Genomic DNA, 12,290 nt, shown 5'->3' with positions numbered 1-12,290 from the left:
AACTAAACCTCCCCTAACCTGGTCACCCACAGTAACAGTCCAGCTGTCAGTAATTTGCACCGTCTGCCATCTTACTCCTTCCATTCATATGCACAGAAAGTCACCTTAAACTTCAGAAGCAGTGGGACCGTGGAGCATTGTCAGGCCATTGTCATTCCTGGGGGGTGGAGTGGGTGTGGCCAAGACACACTAAGATCTAAGGCAGGGATCCCCGACCCTTGGAACCATGAGCAACAATCAGAAGTAAAAGGAGTTGGGGAGCAATACTAGCATGAAAAATGTTCTTGGGGAGGCCAAGTAAGTGCTGTGATTGGCCATTTGGTAGCCCCTATGTGGATTGACAACTTACATTAAGGCTCTGTTTAGCAGTACACCTGTTTTTTATAAACCAAAACTTGCCTCAAAAATAAACTGCTGCTTTTAGGTCACTGGAAGCAACATCTAAGGGGTTGGTGAGCAACATGTTGCTCACAAACCACTGGTTGGGGAGCACTGATCTAAGGGATCCAGTTTGGTGATGGGATCCAGGTTGGTCTGTGTAACTCAGTGTAGTAGCCTGAAATGTAACCATCTAACCCTTCCAAAATGTGATATTTTATGTGATATTTATTCATCCAATTCTTCTAGACTGGGTTTGACTGTGACATATTATTATTATCCAAGTACATCTGAGTCTTTGTAGAATGAGGTCTTCCTCTCTTCCTCTCTCATACAGTAAATACTGTTTTGCCGTTGTATTAAATGGAAATAGAACAGGCGGACACACTGTAACACACTGATAAATGAACGCAGAAAACATATCTAAAGATATCATATCTAAAAAGCCTTATGCGTTTTGTGCCAAAATGTGGCCACTTAATCATAGCCAGTTAAGTGTTCCTGGACTGCTATTCTATTTTGGTGAGTTCTACCCTTATTTCTGGTTGTAATAAATAGTGCCAATGAAGAATAATTTTCCACAGTGGACTTTTAAAATCTCTGTGGGTGGGAATAAAGAAATGTATTTGCCTTATGATACACCAGCACATCTGAAGTTCCCAGACTACATTACTGTGTGTGTGTTGGGGAGTGTGAGGGCACTGACACCACAAACTCTTCTCGATATTAGGCTAAAATTGTATTGGAATGTCACGAGTCCGCACTCGCACTCTTGCAGACAAGAGTTTGGCTGACAGATCCAAAGCTCTGAGCGTGATAGAATTAGAAGCAGCGAATTCTACACATGGTTGTCCGGCAAATTCACAGAGAGATCAATGGAAAGATGAAATTATGGAAATTGTATATGGCTGATCTGTATTGCAGTCCAGGCCGCCATGCACAAAAGTATTCTCCATGAGCTTCATTAAAGAGGCCCAAGGACATCTAAACACTGCTTCAATAGTTACAGGCTCTGTGGCAGATGTTTCTGTGAAGGCCTAATTTACACATAAAAGTGGCTTCTTGTACCATACCTTGTCCTTGATCCTATCTAAGCTGCATGAATCCATATTGGTGGCTAAGCAGACTTCTTGGGTTTATTTAATGTTTAAAAAGCATTTGAGCAGACGTAAGTTATGGTGATACAAATTATGGAAATATATACGTTACACAGAAAACCCCAGGTCCTGAGCATTCTGGACAATAGATTCAAGACCTTTAGGAGCATCCCATTGCAGGAACTCAATGAAAACAATAGACCGACAATGGGTGGGGGATGGATTTCACTTGGAAGTGGATTCACTGGGTCCAAAATGTTTCTTCCTGGGCCAGGGCCCTTTTTGGGGAAAAACTGTACCACCCTGGAAAAAACCTAACGCAGGGCCTCCATTTTACATACCTTTCCCAGTTGTCCCTAGTAAGGAATTTCCTTGTGCAAGGGAAATGGAGTGACTTTTGCATTGCTATGCATGCTTAAGCCTGAACCATGGATGCTTGGGAATAAGGTAAGATGGCTGTACAGTGCTGTTTTCATTTTACTTAGGCTGGTGCAGTTTTTTCCCTTAAAAGGATCACTGGCCCCAGGTAAAAAACATATTATATTCTCCAAGGCTGCCTAATATTTCCTTGTCTTTAAATGCAGAGTCTTCCATAAAGTAAAAGAAAACCCACAACAGGCTTAAGGGTGTTTGGCACTTTATTGTGATTTGTACAGAGTTTCATTGTTTCAAACAGGGATACATAATAAATATCTACGGTATGTACATTGTGCAGCACTGAGGCCCCGTGTAAAATACAGGGGAACTGGGATCAGTTCTGATCAGGCCAATGTCTACATTAGGATTGGATCTTCTCCCTGTGATTTTGTAGGGATTCCCTACAGTCCAGAAACCTAGTGGCACATTAGAGGACTTCTGATGAATTTATAAGTAGTTTGTGTATGTGAGAAGACACTAGAGCAATTGATTGTAAGCTCCAGAGGGCAGGGTCTGATGTGAATGTGATTAGCATTCTCTGTGTCTGAGCTGTACAGATGAAAGAAAACGCAGTGAAAATTACATTTTACATCCCCCAATTTTAAGTTTCCCCACATTTTACATAATTTTTTGTGGTCCCGGGTATGTGATCCATTATCCAGAAACCCATCATCCAGAAGGGCCTGAATTACTGGCAGGCCATCTCCTTCAGAGTCCATTATAATCAAACAATTCTTGTTTTTTAAAAAACTATTTCCTTTTTCTCTGTAATAATAAAACAGTACTTGTACTTGACCCAAACTAAGATACAATTCATCTGTATTAGAGGCAAAACAATCCTACTGGGTTTATTTAATATTTAAATAAACTCAAGGTCACGAATAGTCCCTCGCGTCAAAAGCGCAGTGCGTCAACACTATTCAGACACCCATTGACTTTAACGCCTGCGTCGCAATTGACGTTAGAGACTTTTCGGACGCACGTCCAAAATTGATGCGGACGTCAATTTTTGAGTATCACGAATTTTTCGCTGTTTCGCAAATTTTTCGGCAAATCAAAATCGGAGAAATTCGCCCATCACTAATAAAGAACCCTTATGTGGAAAACCTCAGGTCCCAAGCATTCTGTATAACAGGTCCCATACCTCTATTATGCATAATAAATACATATATGTTCCCAGATTTAATATCTTTTTTTTTTTTTTTTTTAAGATAAAAAAAGGGGGTTCAACTGTAATGAGAATCAGGTTCAATCTAATTTCCCATCTGTTTTCTCTGCAGGAAAAGCTAACGCAAGAGTGTGTGTTCCGAGAGCAGTTTGAAGAGAACTGGTACAACACCTATTCCTCGAACATTTATAAACATGTGGACACTGGGCGGAGATATTATGTAGCCTTGAATAAAGATGGGACTTCACGAGATGGGACTAGGACTAAAAGGCACCAGAAATTTACCCATTTTTTACCGAGACCTGTGGACCCTGAAAAAGTACCTGAACTTTATAAAGATATTTTAAGCCAAAGTTGACAAAGACAATTCCTTCACTCGAGCCTTTAAAAAAATGAAAAAAGGTTACCACTATAAAAAGGTTTCACGTGGTGGGTTCTTATTGATTAGCCAGGTCATCACATCAGCTACACTGTTGCCAAACTTTTGTCGCATGCATAATGTATGATGGAGGCTTGGATGGAACATGCTGATTCCGTTCTGCACTTAATGGTTTGTCCTCCTGGAAGAAAGGCTGTGCCCACTCGCTTGACTAATTACAAGGCTGAAAGATATATAAATCACACTGCGAATCAAGGAAAAATGAGGCCTGATGCATGCTGGGGAATAGACATGCTTATACATTTTTGTATTTTACTTCATCCCGTATCAGCCTAGCTGCCATACTTCATCGGGATTTTTGGCTGAAGGCCTGCTCAAGTGTACGCGCATTTACAAAGGCATGGATGGGTGCAGTCTTAAAAAAGACTTTTCAGTTCATTACTTGTTGGGTTGTCGTTCCTAACGAGCATCAATCAAAGACCTCTTAGTTAGGGAAATAGGAAGGAAAAAAAATAAAATACAAAAAAGTTAAATTTATTTATAGAAATTCCAAAGGCTACATTATATTTATTTTATATATTTATTTATTATATAGAGTTTATTTTTAATGAAATATGTACAGGCCATATAGGCATTTTCGAAGCTTTAGGCTCTGTAAACATTAAATGTTAAAGGCCATTATAAACCTGTGGTTAAAATTCATGCAAGTCTATTACTATGGTGCATGGATTAATGTAACAACAATGATCAAAACCAACCTCTGTGACCCTAAAGGTGACAATCTACTTTGTGCCCATTACTTCGTAAACGTATGAACACCATTCATAGAATATAGGGGTTTATTCTTAAAGCTCCAAAGTGCCTGGCTGTCCTATGAGAATACATGACTGCCATATCCATTTCAGCTGACCTAGAGGGCATTGTGGTCTTTGGTGCTTACAGAATAGAAGTTCCACCATAGCTGCTGCTTCTATCAAAGAACAGAATTGGGTTGTTTACAAACTCTACACCTTGCAATTCACAGATATTCTGCAATAGAAATCTGTCAGCTCCGAGCTTTTGAGATTGGTCTTTAGGAAAGTTCAAGCAGGATTGCATCGAAGGCTGTACTTACTGGGCCCCACCCAACAAAGCAGAAATTGAAGGTTGAAGTAGTGTGGCGAATCTTAATGATATTATACGCTGGGAAGGGATAGTAGGACAAGATGGGGTCGGTAGTATTAGGCATAATAGTCTCTGGACTGTAGGGGTACTAGGGAGAGATGGTGCCTACAGTAGAAGTAGAATTATTAGCCTCCAAAAATGGATTGTAGCTGTGGGATAGCAGTTATATAATAGCCTACAGTAACAGTGGGATAATAGTCTCTGGGAAGGGAGTGTGACTGTGGGATAGCAGGTATAGTAGGGAGAGATGGTGCCTATAGTAACAGTGAATAATAGTCTCTGGGAAGGGAGTGTGACTGTGGGATAGCAGGTATAGTAGGGAGAGATGGTGCCTATAGTAACAGTGGATAATAGTCTCTGGGAAGGGAGTGTGACTGTGGGATAGCAGGTATAGTTGGGAGAGATGGTGCCTACAGTAACAGTGGGATAACAGTCTCTGGGAAGGGAGTGTGACTGTGGGATAGCAGGTATAGTAGGGAGAGATGGTGTCTATAGTAACAGTGGGATAATAGTCTCTGGGAAGGGAGTGTGACTGTGGGATAGCAGGTATAGTAGGGAGAGATGGTGCCTATAGTAACAGTGGGATAATAGTCTCTGGGAAGGGAGTGTGACTGTGGGATAGCAGGTATAGTAGGGAGAGATGGTGCCTATAGTAACAGTGGGATAATAGTCTCTGGAAAGGGAGTTGCCTATAGTAACAGTGGGATAATAGTCTCTGGAAAGGGAGTGTGACTGTGGGATAGCAGGTATAGTAGGGAGAGATGGTGCCTATAGTAACAGTGGGATAATAGTCTCTGGGAAGGGAGTGTGACTATGGGATAGCAGGTATAGTAGGGAGAGATGGTGCCTATAGTAACAGTGGGATAATAGTCTCTGGGAAGGGAGTGTGACTGTGGGATAGCAGGTATAGTTGGGAGAGATGGTGCCTATAGTAACAGTGGAATAATAGTCTCTGGGAAGGGAGTGTGGCTGTGGGATAACAGGTATAGTAAGGAGAGATGGTGCCTATAGTAACAGTGGATAATAGTCTCTGGGAAGGGAGTGTGACTGTGGGATAATAGGTATAGTAGGGAGAGATGGTCCCTATAGTAACAGTGGATAATAGTCTCTGGGAAGGGAGTGTGACTGTGGGATAGCAGGTATAGTAGAGAGAGATGGTGCCTATAGTAACAGTGGGATAATAGTCTCTGGGAAGGGAGGGTGACTGTGGGATAGCAGGTATAGTAGGGAGAGATGGTGCCTATAGTAACAGTGGGATAATAGTCTCTGGGAAGGGAGTGTGACTGTTAGATAGCAGGTATAGTAGGGAGAGATGGTGCCTATAGTAACAGTGGGATAATAGTCTTTGGGAAGGGAGTGTGACTGTGGAATAGCAGCAGTAGTATATGAAGATGGTGCCTATAGAAGCATAAGGATTGTAGCCTCTGGGAAGGGACTGTGACTTTGTCATAGTTAAAATAAATAATAACCTTGTGGCCCAGCCAGGCACCCTTAATTTCCTTACCAACAACTTAATAGCTATTGGTTTGGCAGTTCTAGAACAAGGAGCCCCTGACTGTTTTGCCTGTTATTCGGCCACCACTAAATACAGCCCCGTAGCTTACAAAACCTTTACTCTGCTTTGAATCTGTCCTGAGCTGGAGGTTGTTAGTGAAAATTTTCATCTGTTCACATTTTATTTTATTCTGCTTTGGAATATCATGACCGCATACCATAACTCAACCCACAGAAGTCCGTCAACATCTGTGCTGTTATTTTCCAAATGTCCAGCAAGTGGTTCATGGAACTCTAAACTCCCTACTATCTCCTTGGCTGTTCAAAGGCACCTAAGGTTTGCTATGTACGCTTAAATATTGTACCAGTTAAACATATAACAGATGAGACGTTTACTTATTCTCTTTAGTGCTGAACCTCAAAAGAGCACCATAGCCTAGTTAATGTCGTCATAGTTAAAGGCTCTGTGCAGTAAAATTGTAGTTGCCTTTTCCCATAGTAACGCAGAAAATTTTGAGGGGCTAGCTGATATAATGTGGCTGAATTGAGTCCCCAGATTCTTGCTAAAGAAATAAAAATGCTGGCCCCAGGTTTACAGGTTAATTCTAGTAATTAATTCTAATATGTAAACTTGTTTTTCTGTGCCCAGACTCTCTCACACCACAAAATAAAGTTCTTCCTAGGGGGTCATTGTAACATCTGCTATTGAAATTGCTTTCAGCGTGAACTGTCATAATACATTAGCACCCTCTTCTAAATAATTTGCAAAATGAACCTAATAAATCTTTATGAATAACTAAACTACGAGGGGAAAAGTATTATACTTTTTTTTTTTTTGTTTTGCATTAGCAAAATAACATGCACCTCACAAACTCTGGGTCATTAGGCAAAAATGCTAAAATGTATGGTACATTTACAAAACAAAAATGTAATATTTTTACAGCTAAAAAATATATGAATAAATATTTATTTAAAAGTGTTCTGAAATGTGTAATTGGGCTTGCCCCGACATTGCAAAAACATTTTATTGGTACAAATGTCACAGTGTGATTCAATATGATTCATCTTATTTGTACAAAGATACAACATATTTGTGATGAGATAAGAAGAGATAACAGGTCTAGTGTAACTGGGATGAAGCAGCAACGAACAGTATCTGTTTATAGTGAGACGTTAACAGAATAAAGCTGAGTCCTAACACAGGCCAGGGCAGGTGGTAGGCTGAAGCAAAGTCTAATATACAGAGTAAGGGTACGCAGAAGACAAATGTGGGGTGTAGCATACTAGTCAGTAGTCACGGCAAAATTCAGATCAGGCCAGAGATAAGAACCAAGAAAGCCACAGGAGTTGAGTAAGGAACAGACACCCGACACGGGAAGTAGGGAGGTCTCAGGAACCAGTCAGGGACTCAGAACCAAGGCAGGGACTGAGGATCCAAGCAGGGACACAGGAACCAGGTAGGGGCTCAGGAACCAGATAAGGTTGCAGGAATAAGACAGGGATGCAGGAACCAGACAGGAGCTCAGGAACCAGGCAGGGATGCAGGAACCAGATAGGAATGTAGGAACCAGACAAAGATGCAGGAACCAGGCAAGGATGCAGGAACCAGACAGGAATGTAGGAACCAGATAAAGATGCAGGAACCAGGAAGGGATGCAGGAACAAGACAGGGATGCAGGAACCAGGCAGGGAAATTAAATATCAAAGCCAGTTGGATCCAGATCAGACAAAATATCAATAATACCAATGAAAGGAACAAAATAAGTACTCTGTAAACACACAGGGGCTCAGGAGCAAGGCAGAGGATTCTGAAACCAGGCAGCGACTTACGGTTTATAAGACTCATAAACAAGGCAGAAAAAAATAGAAACATCAGCCCAAATAAAAGACTGGATGATGCAGGGGACCTTGATCAAGCAATTTGAATCTTCGCATTTTTTTATGTCCAAAACTGTCAAATTCGACTAGGGAATTGTTAAAATTTTCTGATATTCGAGTATTTTTTCGGAGAAAAAACTCTAATCGAGTTTTTAAAACTCGAATCAAATTCAATTCATATTCGATTCGAGTTTTAGGGTCAATCCTATTCACCCAGGTTTTGAAAATTCTATTTTTTAATTAATTTCGATTGGTCGAATTTCGAGTACATGGGAGTTTTAAAAACTCACATGAACTTGAAATTTGAACTTTGATAAATGTGCTCATAAATGTTGCAAGAGGAAGGGTTATGTAAGCCCTTAAATGTTAAATCACTAATGTCTTGGCTTTATTGAGGAAGAAAATATGTGCAAACATGATGAAGATTAGAAGAATGTCGATATAAATGACATGTAAGGGTAGACTATAAAATTCTGCAGTGGATAAAAAGGGTAATGTACCACCACAGTCAATCCAACAACTGAATCTAGAAAGATCCTACTATTTGGATAGTGTTAAGAAAGGGTTAGATGCATGTCCTGACTTCTCCTCTCCACTCAACCCATTATCAATATATTTAAGACATGGGGGCAAATTCACTAAGCGCCGAAGTGCCTAACGCTAGCGTCAATTCCCTAGCGTTCATCATTTTCGTTACTTCGCTAATTCACTAACGAACGCTGGCGTAAATTCGCTAGTGTTACTTCGCACTCTTACGCCTGGCGAATTTTCGCAACGGACGTAACTACGCAAATTCACTAACGCGCGCATTGTACTGAACGTTACCTTTTACGCTAGACTTCCTTCGCCACCTCAGACCAGGCGAAGCGCAATAGAGTAGATAGGGATTGCTTCAAAAAAAGTTCACATTTTTTCCAAGTCCCAAAAAACGCTGGCGTTTTTTCTATATTATGGGATAATTTTTTTGGGGCTCCCCTCCTTCCCCCCTACATTTCCTTACTCATGGCAACTTAACTATACAGTGGGCACATGTGTAGGGCAAAATAAAAAATTTTATTTGATGTTTTGAAGGTTTCCCAGGCATTTGTAGTGATTGTACGTATTCCTCCATTGAAATTGGAATTTGGCGCCGTATGCAAATTAACCATCGCTAGCGTAACTTCGCTTTGCTTTGCGAATCAACGCTAGCGCAACTTTGCAACCTTACGCTACCCCTGAGTGCAACTTCGGATTTTATTGAATTTGCGGAGCGCTGGCGAAACTACGCCTGGCGAAGTGTGGCGAAGTGCGGCGAAGTTACGCCTGGCGCAACTACGAATCTTAGTGAATTTGACCCATAGACATTTTGTGCATACTGCTACTGAAAAATGCCTTACCCTTTAAACAAAACAGGAATTGTTTGTCCATATATTGCAATATATTTAAGCTGGCCAACTACGTCAAAGTCATCCCATATCTGGCCAGTCCTACGCTCAATTTTCATCTGATTCATTAAGAATTCTATTGCTTCATTATACATTTTACAAAGGGACTAAGTTTTACCTGCAACTTACTTGCTGCTTTCAAAGTAAAACTCCCAAACTTGGCTGCCCTTTTATTAGACACCAGTGGGATCACCTGACTATAGTTGGAAAGCAGCTAGTAAATTGCAGGTAAAACTTAGTCCCTTTGTAAAATGTATAATGAAGCAATAGAATTAATAATGAATCAGATGAAAATTAGGACTGGCCAGATATGGGATGACTTTGACGTAGTTGGCCAGCTTAAATATATTGCAATATATGGACAAACAATCCCTGTGTTGTTTAAAGGGTAAGGCATTTTTCAGTAGCAGTATGCACAAAATGTCTCTGTCTTAAATATATTGATAATGGGTTGAGTGCAGAGGACTCTTGTAGTTGACTATATGTATTTTGTGGTCACAGCCTCATTGCACCCCCGTCTAATGGTTTTAAAAATTAGTGGTGAGCACAACTTTCCCTTGTTTGTTAGAGGTTACATCTTCCCCACTACACAAATGATAGCCACAATATGCTGCCAATTAACGAATACTCTTACAATTGAATTAATTTTAAATACAATTGCAGTAAACGCAACCCCACTATCAGTCAGGATCAGCGCTGAATTTACTAGGCCCGCTGCTGTTCGTCACCCCTGTCCCCTCCCCTTCATTTGTGCACATGAACAAATTTTCATCATCAGGTTGGGAGCACTGGGGATTGGAGTATGGGAAATTTAAAAAACTATTGTATCTCATGATCAGCCCCAGAGCTTCCCAACTAATGCAGGTGTGATTGGGCTTCATGCCACCCTAGGCCTGGGCCTTGGTGGCCTTTCCACAAATCCAGGCATGGCTAGGATGACTTATGCTATTAGCTTATGTCTTTTATGGTTAGCTATAATTATACTCCACCTAATGTTTCAGCTGTCAGTAGAATTCTACTGGATCTTCGAAGAGGGAACTAATTCTTAGCAATAATAATAATTCAAAAGAACAAAGAAAATCAATTTTCATTTCATTTATAGTTCTATTATTCTGCTAAATTATTTAAGTTTTATACTTAGATTCTAGTTTAGAATCGGGCTAAGAAGAGAACAAGAACTATGTGGTCGACCTAGATAGACTATGTCACTCTAGTTCAATCAAACAAAAGACCAATGTTACCCTACCAAGATTATCCAACTTCTCAGCAGTGTATGAACCAAACCATGATGAGATGTAGAGCCTAGAAGAGTTCATATAACCAACTGAAAGGGAACAGAACATAATTGTCCTCATTTGGCTGCTGTTCTCTTCTCATTATGCTCAATCACTTCTATGCTCACTAATAAAGAAGTTACTGCCAACTGAGACATGTGTTAGTCACAAAGGACAAGGACAAACTGTGCTGTAATGACAAGTTTGGTACAAGTATGAAAGGGACCTTTTGTATATGTATACAGTCTTTTTCTAGTTTATTCTACGGGCTACTCTAGTAAATAGATTTCATTTCTTGAGTGACAAAAATTGAAAAGAAAAAAGAAGGGTCACCAGAGGAAGAACGGAGATAGTAAATAGGATATTGTAAAATGAAATTGAGTTAGAAAGGGACATAAGAAATCAGGTGTAAAGAAAATATATCATTGTCTCCCACACATAAAAATATTGGTACTTTAAAGGACAAATTTCAATGACAGAGAGAGAGAGAACTATATACAAATATAGGAGGCAGCAAGCTAGTGGACTACCTGCAGCCTCAAGGTGGCCATACACAGAGAGATCCGCTCATTTGGCGATGTCGCCAAACGAGCGGATCTCTTCCCGATATGCCCACCTTGAGGTGGGCAATATTGGGCTGATCCGATCATGGGCCCTAGGGCCCAACGATCCGATCCTAATTGGGGCTTTATTGGCGGTCGGATCGCGGGGCCGCATCAACGAACAGATGGGATTTTTAGTCCCATCTGATCGAGATCGGCCCGTCGGACCAATAAGCTTCTGACACCTTGAGAAGACATCTATTCTGCTTTAAAAAAAACCTTGATATCTAAACTACAAATTTCTTAGAAGAGAAACTTATTTTCCTTAGCCTGAACTAAAGTTTAGAGTCTGACGCTTCTGAATTCTACCAAACATGACCTTTGCCTGCCTGACTATCCTTGAACTTCGCTTGTACCAACCCCAGCCTGTCTGACTATCCTTGAACTCTGCCTGCACCGACCCCGGCCTGCCTGACTATTCTTGAACTCTGCCTGTACTGACCCTGGACTGCCTGACCATGTTTTTCATCTACTCTTTTAAGCTGTTGTTGCCTTCTGTCCTATCCTTGGTAACACACGTGCCCCTTTGCTCGTTCAGAATATCTGCTTTGCTCCTCTCAAGTTAAGACTTGGCAGCATCTGAGTAGCTGAGGGCTCCTCCCAAGGCTGCTACAGGTGGAAGATTGAGCCGTGACTGGGAGCTTGGCAATTGTTCTGAATTTAGGGAACCATGCACAACAATTACAAATGAAGCTCTACTGCAAGAGGTGCATAATGAGCAACAGTGCTGATATTGCTCCCAGCATGAGAATACGTGGTCTAGCGTCCTCCCGGCAGGGACGCCACTGTGTCTTCTTTCCTCCTTGTCAAACTGAAAATGACACATGCATGAGCCGCTTCCGGAAATTCAAATATTTAAAGGGGCTACGGTCCATTACTCATTGCCCAATGTAAAGGTCTATTCCTCATAGTTCCTGGGTGCTGTTCTAGTCTGTTCAGTCTGTTCCTGACCTTGCCTGCCCCTGTCCATTTCTAGTTTGCTCAGATTATTCTCAGATCACGATTTTGTACTGTA

At 41.0% G+C, this 12,290-nt stretch overlaps 1 protein-coding gene across 1 annotated transcript in view; it reads left to right on the top strand.

Moving 5' to 3' along the window:
* Positions 1-3,935, top strand: part of fgf9.S (fibroblast growth factor 9 S homeolog) — a 45,211-nt gene extending 41,276 nt beyond the window's left edge. The window contains 1 exon segment of the mRNA NM_001085807.1: positions 3,173-3,935. Within this exon segment, the coding sequence (NP_001079276.1) occupies positions 3,173-3,418 (246 nt within the window). The 3' untranslated portion in view covers positions 3,419-3,935.
* Positions 3,936-12,290: the final 8,355 nt, after the last annotated feature.

This window comes from Xenopus laevis, chromosome 2S (assembly GCF_017654675.1).
Source record: "Xenopus laevis strain J_2021 chromosome 2S, Xenopus_laevis_v10.1, whole genome shotgun sequence".
Lineage (NCBI taxonomy): Eukaryota > Metazoa > Chordata > Amphibia > Anura > Pipidae > Xenopus > Xenopus laevis.
The sequence above is the reverse complement of the archived record's forward strand: the minus strand, read 5'-3'. Positions and strand labels throughout refer to the sequence as shown.